This window comes from Neoarius graeffei, chromosome 19 (genome assembly GCF_027579695.1).
Source record: "Neoarius graeffei isolate fNeoGra1 chromosome 19, fNeoGra1.pri, whole genome shotgun sequence".
Taxonomy (NCBI): Eukaryota; Metazoa; Chordata; class Actinopteri; order Siluriformes; family Ariidae; genus Neoarius; species Neoarius graeffei.
Window position 1 is genome coordinate 64,179,448 of NC_083587.1, and position 21,419 is coordinate 64,200,866.

The 21,419-nt window shown below is 40.4% G+C and overlaps 1 protein-coding gene across 1 annotated transcript in view; it reads right to left on the bottom strand.

Moving 5' to 3' along the window:
• The window catches only part of smg5 (SMG5 nonsense mediated mRNA decay factor), a 50,497-nt gene that overhangs the window by 23,862 nt on the left and 5,216 nt on the right, over positions 1-21,419 (bottom strand). The window contains exons 2-11 of the mRNA XM_060900421.1: positions 18,363-18,461; positions 18,154-18,277; positions 14,402-14,558; positions 13,977-14,066; positions 13,732-13,821; positions 9,716-9,794; positions 9,332-9,457; positions 9,014-9,082; positions 4,044-4,255; positions 3,824-3,961 (exon numbers count right to left, since the gene is read on the bottom strand). Coding sequence (XP_060756404.1) covers positions 3,824-3,961; positions 4,044-4,255; positions 9,014-9,082; positions 9,332-9,457; positions 9,716-9,794; positions 13,732-13,821; positions 13,977-14,066; positions 14,402-14,558; positions 18,154-18,277; positions 18,363-18,461 — 1,184 coding nt within the window. The remainder of the gene's footprint in view (positions 1-3,823; positions 3,962-4,043; positions 4,256-9,013; positions 9,083-9,331; positions 9,458-9,715; positions 9,795-13,731; positions 13,822-13,976; positions 14,067-14,401; positions 14,559-18,153; positions 18,278-18,362; positions 18,462-21,419) is intronic.

Below are 21,419 nucleotides of genomic sequence, written 5' to 3' on the forward strand. Positions count from 1 at the left end.
TCTGTGAAACATGTTCAAACCACAGAGACGGGAGGAAACAAACCCTGTCCAAAGTGCACCTGCGATGGACACGACTTCATATAAAATTATATTTTGAATCAAACTGTCTATATTAGGCATTTTCAAATAGTTTGTTTCTACACAGTTAAATAAACATGTAATAGAGTGGACACTGAAAATATTATTCTATCCACATTCACTGGATATGAGCAATCGCGCGCTCTGATTGGCTACTCTACTACTAGGATATCAGCTCATATACCATGAGTAGAGAAAAACAAAATGCGCGTTGCTGAACCAATCGAGGACGAAATAAAAACTACTCGAAAACAAAACCCCTCAAAAGAAATGCAACAAAACATGGAATAAAAGTATTTGAGGGTAAGAACGCATCTTTTTATTTTTCAAAAATTATTGAATTTTTCACAAATTGCTCCTGTTATTTCGCCGGTTTGTTTACATTCTAAATGGAAATGGTTTTGTCTGACGTTTTGTATAAAGTTTTTATTTATCGAATTTACAAAAAATAAAAATGCTCAGTTTCTTAAAATCCAGTGACTGCGGAGAGAATAAAACCGTTATTCCACTCAATCTGGTCGCGCATGGGATTATAGCGCTATCGGCTCATGTACGAGGGTCTGTCTCAGAAACTGGGTACTGTGGGGGTCCCCCACTAAATATACTCACAGTCAATAAACTATACGGTTTTGAATGGTGATGTTGGTTTTAATTTGAAATAAAATGATGAAAGAAATAATACAGATAAAACTAAATCTTTGATGTGAATACTCTATTCAGAATTTGGCAAAAATTCTGCAAATTTGTGGAAAAATGGCGGCTTGATCTGGGACATGATAAACGGTCGACTACATCGCATTCCCTTAAAAAGGTTGTAGTCCACTGAAAAGTCTACAGTTATCACTGATTGTATTTTGAGTTGTAACTTTATCCACCTAAGGATTGGTGCGCTCACAGAATAATCATAACCGTAATAAAACATCATGCAAAATATATGATCACCGTTGTAACTCCGTTTTCCGCAAACCAATACGATCGTGTGTTTTGATCTAAACGGAAAGCCTCAGGGTCGAGGTCACGACCTCACCAAAAGTAGTAACTTAAAATCACTACGCCATATAAACATTTAGTTATAAATCTGCGATTTTGTTTTTCAAAACGAAAGCTGAAAGTTAGGTATAGACAGGGTTCTTACACTTTCATCAGTTTTTTTCCATGACTTTTCCTAAACCTTTTACTGAATTTCCATGACCATCGCTGGTTCATCACTGCTCATCGCATTTATAGCACAGCCCCCAACACTAGTTTACATAGCAGCCCCCCTCATGCACAATCGCATCATACACATACCTATTTCACGTCACCATTCACAACACTGTTGCCCCCTTTCTTCTCACACACACACAGAGACAACTACAGTACTGTACCTCATGCCCCTTCACATCACATATGCAAGTACACACCCACAGTCCATGTTTCCCCAAATATCCAGTCCATCTGTCCCAAACCCATAGCCCATGCTCTCAGCAACCCACCCCCTGCCCAGGCCCAAGCCCATAACTTTGTAATTTGTGCACTACAAGCATTTTGGTACTTTGGCACTATGACCCCCCCCCCACACACACACACACATGCACACAGGCAGACTACTGAAATTTACAGGTGCTTTCACAATAGGCCTATATTGTAATTTAAAATGGAGAGTTACAATTTGAAGACAACATTGAATGTCTATTTATTTCTGTGTTCAATCAGTTTAATCAACAACATTTACATCCAAATCCAGCAAGGTCCTCAGGGCCCTACACTGAATATTAAGCATCGCCTAAATGGCATCATAAAAAAATGAAAACAGAGGGTGAAAATCTGAAAAAGTGGAATGTCTTTCCATCCCTTTCCTATAAATTTAAGCAAAATAAAATCAATTGTGACATCCAAATTCAGAGAATACACAAGATTAAGAAATGGCTAGGCTAATATGGCTTCACCTATTACAAATTAAGTCTTTTTATCCTTTAAAACGCAAAACTCTCAAGTGTCATAAAACTGAGGATATTATTCAAATCCAATATCTTATTTACCATCTGTACACGCAAAAAAAACAAAAATCAAACGAGAGCTCCAGGGCTCCAGCATCGTAATTCGCCGCAGCGCTCCGCTTAGGTTTCGTTTCTATCCCGGGCTCCAGCCCGACTTTGGACGCTCGTAGCTCGAGCAGGGGAGGTCCCAGCATCCCCAAACTTGACGCACCACGCCTAGCACGCTACAACTACTAGCACATCGCACCTTACGAGGAGGGTGTGGCCAGGGTTGCCAGATGTGACTGATGATTTCCAGCCCAAAAAATGCTCACAAACCGCCTGGAGGCACTAAAACCTGCCTAATTTGAAAACCGCCCAATCTGGCAACACTGGGTGTGGCAGTCAACAGGCATAGCCAGTAGGCTACGCAGACTGCTCTAGACAACATTTCCAAGACAACTCGTGGCGATTTACATTTTATTACGGCGCATCAATTTTATAAAGATAATCGATGAAACACTAGATAGATTTCCATGACTTTTCCAAAACTTCTGAACAAAATACTTTTTCTCCATAACTTTTCCAGGGCCTGGAAATTTAATTTTAAAATTCCAAAACTTTTCCAGGTTTTTCATGACCGTACGAACCCTGTATAGAATATGTTTCTTACAGAATATATGTTACGATGGTAGCTGGTCTTGTATGAATTTCTGAGCTATAAAATGATTTGCGGTCTGTTTTTTACCGTAGCGTGTAATTTGTGTGCGGGGAAGGACACACATTAACAATTTGCATGTGTAGAATGGAATTTTCCACTCCAGCAATTAGAAGTTGATCGTGCTTCCATTTGCGGTCTTTCTGTTACGCGGGTGATCTGTTCGGACGTTATCGCTGAAAAGGTGAGCTTTGACAGTTTTATTTTGTTTTAGTCTTGCAGTATAAGGCAACAGAATGTTTCTTTTTCATCTTACTTTCATATTTCGTAGTGTTTGCGTATTTTTGGCCAATATTTTGCAACCACGGTCAATTTAGATCGAACTTTTGATAGACTCTTCGGCCAGTCATTTTGCCCCACCCCCGCTCCGTCCGGTGCGGTAGTGATGTCCCGTTGCTTGCGCGCTGCAGCAGAGACCCGCGCGACCCTCAGCCGGCACAGTCGCTGTTCTTTTACCACCGCCGTTATTCTCATCTTTCCGGCGTGTTCTTGATTTTTCCACTGTGTCCCATTTCGCCGTATCAAATACACAAAATATATCATAATATTCATATTTAAGTGAATAATCAATTCAGTCATCATAACTTGACATTTTTAACCCAAGCAATCAAAAAGAGGAAATTTATTCAATATTTTCACTCATCTGTGAAGGAGGGGCTTTAATTCTTCACGATGGAGTTATTTTATACGGAAATCAATTTTACAAAAGCATTTGAATTGTAATCAAAAAAATTTTCCACAGTGGAGGCCAGATAAAGCAAGATACTATCTTTATTCTTATTAAACATGACAAAAGAAACTGAGTGTTAGGGAAATGCAAAAAAAAAATAGTAAAATTAGAAAATTTATTTTTTGACCATAACATCCCAAATGAGAGAGCGGTTTCTGAGACGGGCCCGCGACTCGATTTCGTGGAATAAATTAAATATACTAACATTCAAAATGCACAAAACAAAATTAGAAAATACTGCAAACAAAACAAAACTGAGACGATGAAAATCAACCAAAATGAAAATAAGGCTCTCAGTGGGATCATTGTTTTTTTGTGTTGTTTTTTTCCCTCTCTTACCCGTAGCGTCGGTGCGTAATGGCGGGACGTCGCTCTCTCCTTGTTCGAGCTCGGCTTGTAGCCGGATGTTCACGTGGTTCACCAGATGAGAGAAAAGTGCTAACGTGAAGGCGATGGAGGTGCTATACTGTTTAGAACCTGAAACCAAACCATCAGTTTAAGAACAAGAAAAAAAAGGGGCTCAACATTTAACCACCAGCCCTCACTCCTCATCCCTCACCTCCTCTCTTTAAGCTGTGCACCACCATAAGGCAGATCACCACCATTTTGAAGACCACGCTGTCAGACAGCACGCTGCAGGCCTGATCATGCTCGTCTTCCTCCTCGCTGATGGACTGGCTGCCATGACCCGGCGTGGGCTGGTAGAACAGCACCAGGTTAAAGTCCTCCAGGACCGACTGGCACAGTGACGTCAGCTCTGTGTCCAACACACTACACACACGAGACATAAAAGCACTACAGGACGACATCTGTAGGCTACCAATACAGCATTCATCTAAAACTCATAACTCTTTTCTTCTGACTAAAAGAAAACTCCCCCGTGGACTCGGAAAGTCAGGAAGATCCCAAATTCAGCAAGTGATGCCAAATCAACATGGCTGATCATCACATCAACAGTGAACAAAGTCAGTTATACTGTATATAGATGAGGATTTGCTTTAGAACAAATCAACATGTAGGCATTCACTTGTTAAACGTGCAACTGCTTTGATGAGCGATGTATATTTTTCACTTCATCACTGTTAGCTGGACAGACTTTCGTGCACAGCAGATACACATGGAGGTGTCCATGCTTTCTTTTCCTCCACCATTCAGTATCTTGAATCTAAGGTCAAAAATGGCGTAATTCTGAGTTCTGACGTCAGAGGTGATTATAGAAAATCGTGCACTCTGATTGGTCGAGAGATTTGGACTATTTCCTTGATAATCACCTCGAGCAACTTGGCAAAATGGTGGCTGATCGCCTCCTCACCGTAAGTGAGGAAGGATTACAAATGATGGCAGAAAATACTGTTCCAAAAATAAAAGCACTAAAGATGCTACGAAGTTTGGTCTAAAACTATTCAAAGGTAGTCTGGTTAACACCAGACCATATCACAAGTGAAATATGGTCTGGAATCCGCCTATTGAATTTCTCGTAGGGGAGGTGTGGTTTACGATTGTCAACGGCCGTTTATTGGACATTGCGAATGTCTATCATTTGGCGTATACGTAGCCCATGGCCAATCATGGCAGTCGTACCCGGTGACGTAGTTAGAGCGGCGAAGAAGAGAAGAAAAGAGAAAGAGAAGGCAAAACAAAAATAAGAAAACAATGGCACCGAACGATTACTGCCGTTTGTGCAAGACAAAGCTTGATCAAAAGTTTGGTTCGTATCGCTCGCCGCCATGTTAAATGTGATCCGTAAAAACAGTCCCAAATAAACTATGAGCTTCCGTTTGTCGAGTAGTACGCGTCACCGTCTTTCCACCCCTCCCCACTCTCTGATTGGCTCCCTAACTCAGGCGAGCCTTTAGACCATAGTTTCCATGCTGTCTTTTCAGATCGGAACGATTGTGCAAAGCAGCATGGGATTTCCCAGGCTAATTCAAAGGGAAGGTGGAACTGGGATTTAGTTTATTTTTTCAAAACAAAGGCCCAATCCCAATTCTAATTTCTACCCCTTCCCCTCCCCCTTCCCCTCCCCCTTGGCCCTTCCCCTTGAAACTGAGCTACAAGGGATAGGGCTTGAAATTCAACCCCTACGTATTGGGATAGCCCTTCAACGATCGCATACGTCATCGCGTACCTCCGTCAGCATTTACGTTAGCAAAACGCGACCAAATGCGTCATTGGCTGCGACCAGCCGCTACAGTCAGAGCCAGAGGCAGAACCAGAATTCTCTGCTGGCAGGGTGTGATTTGTTAACTAACACCACTGAATGGGATATCTTTGGCGCTTCGTGCACCACATCCGACAGAATGAGGTGTCAGAACACTCATGTAAACAATAAAAGCGAGAATAACAGAACAAAACGTACGCAGTCAAGCAACCGAAAACAATACTCACTCCCAAAGCTTTTTAGCAGCAGCTTGGATTTCAGAAATCGCTGCTCATTCTCAGCTCGAAAGCGAATCAAGCGGCGTGTTTCCTCTGGATAACAACTTAAAACACGTAAATAATGGAGAAAATACATTTATGACAATCTTTCGCCGCGGGAACCGCCATCTTTCTGAAATCCGCATGAAATCTCGCTGAAATCCGCATGGCATTGTGGGAAATCACTCAAACCCCTTCGTTCGGAGTCAGCTCCAGGAAAATCTCCGTTTGGAGGGGTACAGAAGCCCTACCCCTTCCCCTACCCCTCCGCGTTAACTGGGATTGGGATACCCCTACCCCTTCACGTGAACGCGCAAAATGGAGGGGAAGGGCCAAGGGGTAGGTCCAAGGGGTGAAATGGGATTCGGCCAAAGTATTTTATGCGACTCGATGCAGATTAGTGACAAGTCTGCGCCGCAAAATTATTACGTTTACATACCGCTTTTGAAGATTTAAACAAAGGATTTTTTAAAAATATACAAAAATAATAAATAATAACAACAATAATCCCTTGTGTATTTATACTAAAACCATTATCCGCCTCGACTTTGTCTTGGAGATTATTCACTTCACCTTCTGCAAACAATTGTTAATAATAATAAATAAATGATAAAAACCACTAACTATCTGGGTGATAACTGGGTGCAGGTGATGTGTTACATTTTTTCATGGCCTGTAATATACATATTTAATTTTTGTTTAAAAAAAAAACAAAGGGGGGAAAAAATAAATGACTAAAATATAATGTGGTTCTTGAATGCAGTTCTACAATACACGATAGGTCATGATATAGACCCCTTCGCAGTAAACGTCATTCATACGCAAGAGGAAATTGCGCGCGCAGCCTGGACCCAAAAAAGACTCAGCGACGGTAGAGACGAGAAGAAATATTTGGAAGAAATGCCTAGTTGTGTTGTCTGGTGTCAGAATCGTAGCAGTGATGGGGTTAAAATGTACAGAATTCCAGCGGGATCTCACCCATTTAAAAAAAAAAAAAAAAAAAAAAAAAAAATCGCCGACGTCTATGGCTACAAGCCATCAAACGTGTAGACTGGGATGAAAGCACCATCAAAAATGCGCGGGTTTGCAGCGCCCACTTCATCACAGGTCAGACAGGGTTAGATCTTAACACTAGCCCGCTAGCCCATGGCTAGTGCAGATAGCCACGGGCTAGTGCAAAATCTCTGCTACTAGCCCGTGTTGGCTAGTGCAATAACTTGACATGGGTGTGGCCATCTTGAATCACGCAAAATCTGATACAAAATCTTTTAGCTCATTCTATTTATTGTACACGGTGTAATGCATTGTTGCTGAACATTACTAGGGTTAGGGTGAGGCTCAGTTGACTGCCATCATGTACTTGTATCTTCCTATGTTGCCATTAGATCTCATTTATGTTTGTTACCCTGACAGTATTGCTACATGTATGTGCACAATTAATGAATATTTTTTGTATTTTTTGTACAAGAATTAGTCATGTTCTTTTCTAGTCCAAGATAAGTTTATGATTTCAGTTCTAGTCCATTTCTATAAGAATTTGCTATGTTTTTTTCCAGTCTAAGGCAACTGAATGATTTCAGTTCTAGTCCATTTTGCGAGATTACTACATGTACTAGTCTACTTAACTGTAAGCAATGACTACCTCTTTTATACTTCAAAGTGACAATTATGGTTTGAAACACAAAGTCACATATGAGAACCATAATGGATTGAATAAAGTACTGGTTTTGTTACACTGAATTGGGAGCTTCTGTTGTTTCAACTTGTTCATTGTTTAGTATTTAAAATTCTTTTAAAATTCAATTGTCACAGGAATTGGGCTTAAAATAGCGGGCTAGTGCAATTTGCAAGCCACTAGCCCGGCTGGCTAGTGCAGAAAAACCTTAAGACCTAACCCTGTAAGATCAGGCTATTTATTAAATCTTTCTTTTTTATTCTTTCTAGTCTTCGTTTACTGATGTAGCAAAATACTTTGGTAACGTTTGTCTGATTAGCTGGGTCATAGTTACACAATGTAATGAATATTGTTAGCATGTTAACTTAGCTTTGCATGCAATTGTGTTTGTAGGAGAGGTCTCGCTTGACTCAAGCAGTCCAGATTTTGTGCCGTCATTATTTGTGTTTGCCGAAAATCACAATTTTAAAGCAGGGATGGAAAGGTAAAATTGTGTGCCCTCACTCTAAACGCCAACTTACGTTGACTGCTCTAACCTAGCTCCCGCCCCGTTCAGTTTCATTTCTGCTCTCTGCCTCTCGCTTTTTACGCAGCTCTGATTTCTCTTAGCTGCACTCTTTACACTATCATTCCTTTCATGCCATCACCTCCTGCAAATTGCTGTTTAGTGTTGGTATTTGCTGTTGGAGCTAAAGCCACATTGCCATCACATCACTGGCATAATTTGATTAAAACAAAATGAATATGAATGTCCCATTGTTAATCAAGTTGTAGTCTCGCTGTAACCAGAATGTTGATGGCAGGCTACTTTTGTAAATAGTTTTTTTTTTTGAGTTTGACATTTTTTGTAAATAGTATGACTGCCTTCAGGTATCAGAGGAAAATGACGAGGGAACTTACTAACATCGTCCGTCCACTCTTTAATTAAATGCGGATCCGGTAGGCGATGTCCACTTGTTAGAGTTAACTTATTTATGTAGCATTCTCGATCTTGTAACGACAATTGTTTTGCATAATCTGACAGCTCATAATGCCGGTCTATGGGCAGCGCCATTGTTTCTGAGTCCAGGCTGCGCGCGCATCCTGGCAACGGTCGGTTTGTTTACAAACATGCGAAGGGGTCTATACAGGTTTGCTCACAAACTGCCAATAATACAGTAAGTGTTGCATTAAAAAAAAAAAAAAATCTAAAACTCTTAACAAATTACGTTAAAATAGTTTTCCCCACATCTTCAGTGCGAAAACTTAATAATTAATTTCTCTCAACATCACTGAGCACAGGGTTTTTCGACAATGTTTTACTCGCTTTTTTTCTTTTAAAAGCAGCAAACTGAAATATCATGACACTTCAAGAAAAACATATCGAACAGTACGGTATCATGATGTGATATTTGCATCATATCGCCCCACCCTTTCTCCCCAGAGGTTTATCTTACCTGTTCTTGGGCTGCAGTAAACTCTGGAGGTACATGAAGCTTACGAGGAGTCGCTTGATGTCCTTTGATCTGAAGTGGGAACCGAAATTCTTTTTTTCTCCCTCTCTCAAATTATCAGGAAATTGTTCATCAGTACAGCAATTAAATAAAACTTTCATAACCTTGATAAAATTCAATCTTTAGCTGTTAGAGCAACCAGTCCGATATTATTGTCCTTTTCGACTTTTCATAAGATCTGATTTCTGCTGAGAGAGATTATATTTACTTTCTCAGACTTTTTTTTTTTTTAAATCTCGTTACTGAGGTGTGAAGGCTGACCTCTGGCGTGACGGTGAGAGTTTCTTCATCTCTTGTTTCTTCACCTGATGGTACATCTTGGCCGCTTTGTCGAACAGACGCTTCAGGTTTCCGTAGGCTCCCTCGAAGGGTGTCTCAGACTGAATGCTGGTGGACAGGAAAAGCAGGTTGGTCGTGATTTTGTTCTCACACAGCTCACAGTATACGGCGTGCAAACATGAAGCCAACATTCATAACGCACAACTTTAGCTTCCATAAAGAACTATTCCAGAGAATGTGGTGTGTGTATGTGTTTCTAGAGCTGTATAAAGTGGATACACTGCCCTCCAGAGGCTGGAAGGAAAAAAAAAAAAAAAATCACACTAAGATAAAAAAAAAAAATCAATGCAAAAATACGTCACTTACCAGCGTAGGTAGTAGTACGTAGCTTCTACGTTATAAAATTTACTTCCAGCCAGAGTACCTAGCTGATTAAAAGGCATTCCTGTCAGGCAAATAAGGACAAAAGAGTCAAGATTAAAGTTTTGTAACAATTCATGAGCCTTTATTTATTGCTTTATAACATACTGCAGGTGAGTGAAGCGGAAAAATAAATATTAATAGTCATAAATAAATAAATAAAGCTAAGTAATGATACTTAATGTCTGCTTTTTTTTAATATATAATAATTTAAAAGATAACTTTAGTATTGAAAAATAAATTAAAAACACTGGGGGGGGGGGGGGGGGGGGAATAAATAAATAAAACCCCGTTAGCCGTTCCCAGTTTGTAGTCATTAAAATATACCTATAAATATTTACAAAAACGCAATAAAATACATCAGGATATCTTCGAAAAATGTATCACAACGTAATTTATCACGATACTGATCACATCGTCCAGCCTTTATGTAAAGACATTTTACAAATACATGCTATGGATGATTTTTTTTTTTTTTATATTCCCTGTCTACAAATGATATTAGCACTGAAAAGTTGAAAAAAAAAAATTTTAATTCAGCATAATCAGCTGTTTCCAAATTACATTCAATTTTCAACTGAGGATATATTAAAAATGTAAATTCAACATCAGTTATTATAAAATTTATATTATATATCTCACACACACACACACACACACACACACACACACACACACATATACACACATTTTTATATATTTTAATAAATTTTAATTCAACATCAGTTATTAAATACTTTAAATATATATGCATATTTAAATTCAACACATCCGTTTTTAAAAGTAAAAATATACAGTGGTGGGCAAAAGTTTACATACCCCAACAGAATGTTTCGTTTCTTGCCTATTTCTAAGAGAAATTGAATGATAATACACAAAAACCTTTATTTCACTTGTGGTTAATGGTTGGCTGAAGCCATTTATTGTCAAGAAAATGTTAACTCTTTTTAAACCATTATGACAACAAAAAAACCTACATAAATGACCCTGATCAAAAGTTTACATACCCCAATTCTTAATACTGTGTATTTCCCCCTTTAACATCAATAACAGCTTGAAGTCTTTTGTGATAGTTGTCAATGAGTCTCTTTATCTTTTCAGATGGTAAAGCTGCCCATTCTTCTTGGCAAAAAGCCTCCAGTTCCTGTAAAGTCTGGGGTAGAGCCCTGCACTCCCGCGGGAGTCCCGTGGGACCCGCCGCAAAGCAGTGCGGCGTGGGACAAATTTTGAAAGCTCATTGCGGGCGCGGGCGGGACCGGAAGTGCACATATGCGCGCGCGGGCGGGAGCGCACATATGCGGCGCGGGTGGGAGCGGTGATGAGCTGCAGTCCCGCTAACTAAAAACGTGCTTGAAATAAATTTTATAAATTATTAATTTATGTCTATCATATATAATTTGTGCTGGATATTTTATTTGGCATTAATAAAAACATTTTAAGATGCCTAAATTTGCAGAGAAAGTCAGATTGAGTGAGAAATGGCATTTTAAACTTGCCATTGATCACTCTAATGACTCGCAGTTCACACCCAGCTAGCAAGAGAACCATGAGTGAATCGATTTACTTGTTGCGTTAGTCTACAACTTTAATCAGAGAGGCAGGTTACACAGTGACGGTAGGCTTGACTCAATGCTATCCCAGAAATCCTTCCTGTAATATGTAAATTTGGCTGTCCAATCAGAGGCGGCCAAATTTGCATATTACAGGAAGGATTTCTGGGATAGCATTGAGTCAAGCCTACCGTCACTGTGTAACCTGTCTCTCTGATTAAAGTTGTAGACTAACGCAAGCAGGAAATTAATTCACTTCTTTTACTAGTTCTGCTTTGCAATTAAAAAAACAAAAACAAAACACCATTGGTACAAAGCAAGCCCATTCACTTTTTTATGCTGATCAGAGAATTACAATGGTTTCTCATGTGATAAAAATGTGCGATTTGCAATTAAATATTTTAATCGTTTGACAGCACTAGTTATTATTATTAGAGACACTACATGCTGAATTCAGAAACAAGGTAAATAATAACAAACGTGAGCTGTAGATATTTATACTCAAATCCACTCAAAGTAGGGGGCGGGGCACCATCACGCTGTGTCAAGACAAGAACTTTCCTGAGAAATAACGCGAACGTCTGCATCATGCGGGATTTGCGGGCGGGAGCGGGACAAAATATGGCAGGCACAGGCAGGAGCGGGACTGAAAATCATAATTCTTTGCAGGCGCGGGCGGGAGTGGGACTGCACAATGCGGGCGCGGGCGGGAGCGGGACTGAAAAATCCGACCCGCGCAGACCTCTAGTCTGGGGCTGTCTTACATGGACTGCACGTTTGAGGTCTCCCCAGAGTGGCGCAATAATGTTGAGGTCAGGAGACTGAGATGGCCACTCTAAGACCTTCACTTTATGCTGTTGTAGCCACTGACAAGTTGATTTGGCCTTGTGTTTTGGATCATTGTCGTGCTGGAATGTCCAAGTTCGTCCTATGCGCAGCTTCCGGGCTGAGGCGTGTAGATTTTCCTCCAGTATTTTTTGATAAGTGACTGCATTCATCCTGCCATCAACTCTTACCAAATTTCCAGTGCCTTTGTAGTTCACACATCCCCAAAACATCAGAGATCCACCACCATGTTTCACTGTGGGAATGGAGCACTTTTCATCATAGGCCTTGTTGATTCCTCGCCAGATGTAGCGTTTCGTGTTGTGCCCAAAAAGTTCAATTTTGGTCTCATCACCCCACACAACTTTTTGCCAGAAGGTTTGAGGTGTGTCTCTGTGCAGTCTGGCATATCGTAGACGGGCTTCTTTGTGGCATTTGCGTAGAAGGGGCTTTCTTCTGGCAACTCTCCCATGCAGCCCATTTCTTCTCAAGAGTCTCCTAATTGTACTCTTTGAAACATCCACATCAACTTGTTTCAGAGAATCTCAAAGTTCACCAGATGTTATTTGGGGCTTCTTCTTTACATCACGCACAATTCTTCTAGCAGTGGTGGGTGAAATTTTTCTTGGTCTACCTGAACGGGCTTTGGTGTCTACAAAGCCCCTGACTTTCCACTTCTTGATCATTGTTTGAACAGTGCTGACTGACATTTTTAATTGCTTTGATATTTTCTTATATCCCTTCCCTGATTTATAAAGTTCAACTACCTTTTCACGCAGGTCCTTTGACAATTCCTTTGATTTTCCCATGACTCAATCTCAAAGATGACGCGCAGCACTGGATGAGGGATAAAAGGTTCTCTCAAAAGTCCAGCAATTTACTGACTTTTATTTTCACCCACTAATTAGAAGAAAACAGATCACAGGTGAAGGTAGTTGCCTTTAATTGCCATTCAGCCCTGTTTATGTCAAATTGTGGACAGGTTTTCAGGCCAATTCACAGGGGTATGTAAACTTTTGATCAGGGTCGTTTAGGTAGTTTTTGTTGTTTTCATGGTTTTCAAAAAGAGTAAACGCAGTAATGAATGCAATAAGTAGCTTCAGCCAACCATTAACCACAAGTGAAATAAAGGTTTTTGTGTATTATCATTCAATTTCTCTTAGAAATAGGCAAGAAATGAAACATTCCGTTGGGGTATGTAAACTTTTGCCCACCACTGTATATAAAAATATTTAATTTCAACATATCAGCTGTTTCCAAATTACATTCAATTTTTGATTAAAAAAAAAAAAATCATATATATGAAAAAGTTTGGAAAATGGATCACGATACCAGCGATATCTCAGAAAAGTGTATCGTGAGGCAATTTATCACTGTGTTCTAATTTTATCACATCACTCAGCTGTGTGTCCATATTTAATTTTTCTTAACCACAGAGTGATGGAATAAAAATCTACTGAATAAAATTTACTAAAACGTGCACTGAACTGATCACAAAACCAAACTCGCAGCACTAAAATAAAGTGATCAAACGCCTCCTGACACAGTCAGCGGTGTGAAAGAGTGAGTGTGTGGGGTGCTTCTCACCGATGGTTGGCGAGACAGACAGGGCCTGGTGGTAAAATCGCTCAGCCAGCTGCTCGGCCTCCACGCCTGCCAGCTCGTTCTGGTACCGTGCTGCACACAAGACGACAGATTTCACTTTCATTTCCTCAAACTGGTTCAGGTCTGAGTCAGCACAGTCTAATCTATCGACCTACACACTCGCCGATATCCACACACTCTTTGAAAGCTGAGTCTAAAGAGAAAATACAAAGGTCGTTCAGGTTTACCGAGGTCACCCAAGTATACGAGACATCGATGGCATGCCATCTGTGCCCATTCCATCTCCTTAGGTGTGGCAGATACAGGTTTCTTACGACCTACAGGCAAGAAAGATACATGACTTCACCAAAAATAAAAAAAAACACACAGTGAAATTCTCCAATCTGATTGGTCAGGAGATGGTCACAGGAGCAGAGGCTCAATGTAAATGGATTAAAACGCATGTATAATTGTTGCCATGGTGATTTAAAAAAAAAAAAAATAACTGTAACTACATGTTATGACATCGTATAAACTCGATTTTGTTTTTAATTATCTGATTAAAATATACCCGCGATCTCCGTGTGGTGTCAGATAATTTATCCCAGTATCTCACTGATATATCGCCCAGCCCTACGCTTTCGGTTCACTGCCATGTTGGCGAGGTTCTCACCGATGAGTGGGTCGGTGACGTGTGTCCAGTCGATGCAGTCCTGCAGCTCGAGCTGGTAGTGGGACTGGATGTAGAGCAGGAGGTGCTGGTAGAACCCGACGCCAGCGATCAGGTGAGTCCTGTAGGCGCACTCCAGAGCGCTGCGGCTGTGGATATGCTGCACGAGGAAAACGAGGACGAAGGTTACGAAGAAACCACAAACAGCCTACGAACACCTTTTACCTCATAATGCAAATATCTATAAATATACGTGTTACAGGTCAGGTGGAATTTTTCAACCCAAGTTAGAATTTTTAACCCAGTTCATCATTTGCTACTTGCATCATCTCGGGTTCGGTTTAGGATTTGGGAAAACTGTGTATTTTACACTCCTTGAGGACATAAGACTGGACTCATTAATAAATTCAAAATATTTAATCACAATCATCACTGGTCTAGTGGTTAAGAATCAGAAGGTTCCGAGTTCGAATCCTGGTTAAGTATGAAAAAAAAGATATTTAAAAAAATGCTAATTAGGTTGATTGGAATAGGTAGACAGGCAAGAGGAAATACTAGGCAGGTGTGGACAGAGAGGAAGTGGATGGAAGAAAGAGAGACAAAAGTAGTAAGTATCTGAGAGAATCCAAAATTTTATCTAGGTTGGAAATTTTAACCCAGGTTTATTTAAAAAAAAAAAAAATTTTTGAATTTTTTGACCTGTAACATATATAAACACATCCTCATTCCAAACATCACAAAATGATTTAGTAGCTCATGTTAAAGTGCATATCACGGGTAAATTCAGGAGCAAGATCAATGTAATTCTCCTATTTTATATTAAACTTTGGTCAAATATCTGTCACATTCTGCATTCTCTGCAATTTTTTTTTTACCTTGCGCAATACCAGAACAATTCAGTTGAAATCGAGCCATTTGAGGTGAATTGGTCCGCCTCTGAAAAAACTTGGCATTTAGGTTTCCTGGCAAACATTGATTTTCGTGACGTCGCGTGCGGGACGCCTCCTTCTGAATCCTACGTCAGCGCTGGTTTGTTTATGAGAAAACGACCTGGTGGTTTTCTGCAAATTTCTTCAACGTTATCACGTAATTATTAAAATGGTTAACAGATGTATCGTAGGAGGGTGTACAGTAGCAACACCAATCTTGATGGGATTAGTACTCATCGTTTCCCAAAAGACCGGACAATGAGAGAGAAACGGGAGCGCTTGGTCTACACAGGCTGTGCACTGAAACCGTGCAAAGCTCGCGCAGCCTGCTGGCGCTTCCGCAGGTGACGTCACGAATCTGGCTCCAGACTCCCTTGGGATTTTTCCAGACGCGTTTTATTTTATTTTTTCTGCTGTAGACAGACGGCCTTGTGCAAAATTACCCTTCTGGATGAGCGTGTAAAGGGACAAACTTTCATATATATTAAAAAAAAAAAAAAAAAAAAAAAACACACACACGAAATTGGTCCAGAATATGCACTTTAAGATTACGGTTACTAACTTAAGTTAGCTCGCTAAGAAAAGGGTGAATTTTTTTTTTAATAAAATCACAAATCATGACAAATACACCCTTAATATTTATTTAAATTTTTTTTAATTACATTACACTTTGTAATTTACCTACAAAGCAAATATGCCTTTTTTTATATAATGGTGATTTCTGGTTTATATCTGTGCCCCATGTCAGAAATTTAAAAAAAAAAAAAAAAAAAAAAAAAAAAAAACACTTGCATTGTGAATATAAATATAATAAAATCAAATAATTAAAAAAAGTAAATATTATTAACAAAAACCTAAGTAATGATATAATAAAATCAAGCATATTTTTCTAACGAAGAAAAATAAAACACTTTCAGATCCAATATCAATAAATCTCCAGTTCCAATCTTCGTTACAGAATCTGATATTCAATATCTGATCCACCATTTTGTTCTGGTATTGAGGTTTTTCACCTGACGTCACAGGGTCACGTGACGCCCCGGTGTCCGCCATTTTGAAGGTCAAGCTAGCTAATGTCAACAACATAGTAGCTAGTATGTTACTGTAGCAATGTTTACGTTCAGTCATTTGGATGACTGTTAAAACCTTTCAGTCTCAAGTTTTTCCTTTACTGTATTTCCTAGTTTACTGTAATTATGATCCGGCAGCTATTTACACCGGATCCAGTGTAAATAGCTGCCGGAGCGCGCTCCGGCTTGCTCCCCCTCAAATTAAGCAGCGCGCTCCAGCTTGCTCCCGGAGTGCTCCAGCCGAGGTTCCGGAGCGTGCTCCAGCTTGCTCCCCCTCAAATTAAGCAGCACGCTCCGGCAGCTATTTACACTGGATCCGGTGTAAATAGCTGCCGGATCATAATTACAGTAAACTAGTAAATACAGTAAAGGAAAAACTTGAGACTGAAAGGTTTTAACAGTCATCCAAATGACTGAACGTAAACATTGCTACAGTAACATACTAGCTATGATGTTGTTGACATTAGCTAGTGCTAACATCTAGCTGCTAGTACACTGCTACAACACAGACACCGACCCTAATAATACAGTTCTTGGTCATTGCCTGGTAACAGCAAATTTATAACAGGCCATGTCTCAACAGACTAACAAGTTATTTCAATGACATTTAATAACATTTTGTTTATCCTGAGGACCGAAAGTAAATGAAAATGTGAACAAACCTTAGCTGTAATAAGATGGCGACCACCGGCTCCAGGGACGACCCGCTGATGTAGGCATGTTACCCAGCCTGACACAAAATATTTGTAGGCATCCAAACTCTTATACGCTTTCAGATCAATACCTGTGTATGGCGATGGGTTTTTAACGACATAGGTATACAGATCATGTGGGCTGAAGTCAGGTAAAGACGAGGGCTTGGTGTACTTCCGTATGTCAGTGAACAATCCTGGTGGAAGCAGGTAAACGTCGTTCTCTAAGCCTGCTAACCTCAATTTTTGCAAATGCCTCTCTCTCTGCTCGCCCTGTAAATGCCCTACGTCGCTGGATAGTGAAGGTGTTTTCTGCATCTCGCTCCTTTTTCTTTTATGTTTTTCGTTTGTCGCCTTCCTCGCATTCAAACTGATTCGAGCCGTGACGTCCAAAATGGCAGCATCACATGACTTGGTCACGTGGGTGAAAAACCTCAAGTGGCCCGATATGGATATCAGATCAATGCAGTCTCGAAATGAAACCCTGAACGCGGTGCTGGTCCAGGAAAATAATCAACGTGGTGCTGATTGTGATGAAGCGGAGTTACTCCGACCACGGTACAGAGTTGATTATTTCCCTTGAACCGCACGTCTCTGAAGTGCTTTATTCCTCTTACACCACAGCAAACTCGCAACCCTGTTACAGAGTCTCTCTTTTTGTAGCTCAGAGACCTAATTTTGCCCCTTTTTAAGTGCGACTGTGGGAGTGTTAGGTGTGATAGATGACCATTAAAAGCAAAACCAAAATGGGAAGGAAAAATGCTTGATTCTATCAGGCGAAAGTAACAAAAAGCGTTTTTTCCCCACCGCAAATCTGAGAAGTCATCGGGACTTGCGGCACTGTGGCTCTACAACAAATTATTTACATTTATTCAGTAATATGGAAATTACTGTAAACTATAAAGCAGTGTGTGTTATTGTACACAACTGAGCAATATGAAGAGTTTTCATGTTGCGGTGGGTTTATTCAACAGCGAGGTTTTAATTTATATCTGTTTATACTGTCAGAGCTGCTGTGGTGGAAAACGAATCAACACCCTCACTGCTTCTGTAAACATCAATACCTTCTTGTTGGTCTTGATGACTTGAATGACCTCATAGTAGACCTTCCTCCAGAGCAGCTCCTCTGCCTTGCGGCCGTAATCCACCGGGTGCAAGAACATCAGCTTCACACACAGCTCACGCAGCCTGGCAGGAAGGAAGTTCATTAAAAAAAAAAAAGAAAAGCTCAGAACAAATATAGAACCTGCTGAAGTGAGCCGAGAGTGTTTACTTGTTCCTCAGGCTGATGTTCTCTGGTTTGAAGACCTCCCTGTAGGACGACTTGCTGCTGATGATCACATCCAGCTTGTGTACGGATTCCACCACCGCCCTAAACGGAGACACGCAAAGTAAACACATTTTATTTAATCTCAGAGACATTTCTCTGAAACGAATCATGATATTTACATTTTCGAAGAACCTGAAAGCAAAACAGCAGTGTTACATTACAAATTTAAATCATACTAAAAATTAGTGCTGTCAAGCGATTAAAATATTTAATCGCGATTAATGTCGCGACTGTCATAGTTAACTCGCGATTAATCGCAATTTAATCGCACATTTTTGTCACATGAAAAACCATTGTAATTCTCTTATCAGCATAAAAAAGTGAATGGGCTTGCTCACCGTTCGAACTACGGGGGTACTCGGGGGATCCGAGATCCCCTGAAACAGACATGAGATCCCTTGAAAATATGACTTGGGAAATGTTGGGGGGTCTCTAAAATATTGTCAAAATGATGTTTATTGACATAGCAATCGTGTGTAGCGGGAAGCATTTGCATATCCGAAGTGAGCGGGCGATGGAGAGCCGCGCTCTGAGACAAGCGCAAGCACCCCCCCCCCCCCCAAGGGAATAAAGGGACCCCCGAAAATATCGGCATAGTTCGAACACTGGTTGTACCAATGTTTTTTTTTATTGCAGAGCATAACACGTCTTGTCACAGCCACTGCAAAGTGGGGCTGGAACCGCCGATGGGAAAACGAAACCTAAGCCGAGCACCGTGGCTCTTCGGGGGAGGGCAGAGGACTCTGGCTGTGCGGGGCGTGGCATCATGTCACAGAGCGTTAATCTCACGATAAAAAAAATTATCGCCGTTAAAATTGAGTCAAGTTAACACGTTAATAATGCGACATTTTTGACAGCACTACTAAATTATATATATATAAAATAAACTTAAAAAAATTTAACACAGAAAAGTAGAAGTTTTTTTTTTTATTTTTTACATTTTTATGTCTTATGTCGAAAGTTTAAAGATCAAATCACCCACCTGCTTCCAGTCTGATTTTTAGATTAAAAAAAAAAAAAAAAAAAAAAATTCACAATATCTCAGAAAAAAAAAAAAGTTAAATCACAGAGTTAAAGTTAACATGATGCCAGATCAGTTCTGCTCATGATGAGATCACTTTAGAACCATGTTATCGATAATCCCTGAGAAGACCAAAAGTATGTGCACCCCTGACCATCACAGTCGTATGTGGTTCTTCCTCAAACCTGTTCCAGCATGACGACGACAACGATGCTCCTGTTCACAAAGCAAGCTCCGTGAAGACATGGTGTGTTCAGGTTGGAGTGATGTCCTGCACAGAGCCCTGACTGAACTCAACCTCACTGAACACTTCGGGGATGAACTGGAGCCTCTTCAACATCCAAACATCAGCACCTGATCTCACTAATGCTCCTCTAGCTGAGTGGAATGAACACAAATGTCCACAGCCACGCCCCAAAACCTAATGGAAAGCCTTCGCAGAAGAGAAGAGTGGAGGTCTTTTGGTCATATAGTGTATTTTTATTAATTCTATTAAAAGACTGCAGACCCAAAATCCCAGTGAGGGGAATTCTGTTACTATTCAGTGAATCAATCATTTGGCTCAATTTACCAATACTAGTTGATTCTCTGGGCTCCCAAATTAATCTATGCCATTAATTTTTTTCCTGCATTACTGTGACTAGTGATGGCGTCATCCTTTTGGTGGATTTAACACAAGCATCGTGGCAGCGCTCACACCCCAAGGACTTAATCGTGAACTTCTCACACTGCCAGAATTTTGATTTCAGCCGTGTCTGGTCGATTTTGTGTTGCTGTGACCATCAATAACATGTGAACGTGTTATATTATGCTCTTGAAAACCACTGATCTTAACAGGTACATTATATTCATTGCATTGCACTTTATAAAAATCTATTTAGATCATTATGATCTCCAAATGTTTAAAGCACATACACAGAGCCATGGCCTCACTTTTGTTTATAAATGCCTTGAGACCTCATGGCACAGGAATAGTTTTAATGTTAACAATAAATCTAATATAGTAATTTTTACGATTAAAGTGATTCATATAGGTAGCGGTCTGAGTGAATGACCTTGACGTACGCAACATCACAACAACAGGAAGTCTATCGGTTTCATCGCCATTTCTGCTATACTAAAACACAGAGCTGACTGCAACTCCAATCCTCTATTTTGAGCTAATTTATCGCCATGCCACGTAGATGTGCCAGCAACATGGCAGAAGGTGGATTTACATTGCACTCATGGCCCAAGAATGTTCAAACTGCAAAGATTTGGACGCGTTTTGCGAGAAGTTCACGGGCACATTGGGCGCGTACGAAGTGGTCTCTCCTCTGCTCTGTATATTTTACTGAAGACTCGTGCGAGACCTCTGATCTGTTGAGGAGCAATGGCTATAAGCCCGGATTGAAAGAGGGTGCAGTACCAACAATTAAAGAAAACTGCAAGAAAAGGAAAGTATTTATTTATTTATTTTTTAAAGGAAATTAAGTTTAGTTGCGCCAGTCCTCCCGGAGTGTGAGCCGAGGGTTGTTGGTAAAACCCGGGATGGAACGGGACGGGACATATCGCTCGGGCAGTGACCTCCCTGCAGTTGTTGCTAAAACCGTTGACATCCTGTTCAGTCCCGGGTTTTAGTAATTGCCCGAGCTGAGCAGTAATGGCGGAGTAGCCAGTATGGAGAATGAGTGGAGCAGCCATCTGATTTTCTCCACTGGATGTTGCTGCCATCTCGCCCTTACGTGTAAGAAGCGAATGAACGGAGAACTGAACGAGCAACTGAAAGTCAGATTGTTTTGAAACAATCAGCCACGATATCAGCCTTCAAAAAGCGAGAACACAGACGGGTAAGCTCCGACTCTCATTTGGATAAAAAAAACCACAACAAAAACAACACGTTGTTTACCTGCATTTAGATTAATACCTGTAACTTGTATTGTGTGTTTAAGTTACCGATATAAGATTATTTAATTTGCTTCAGAATGTGACCGTCTCAG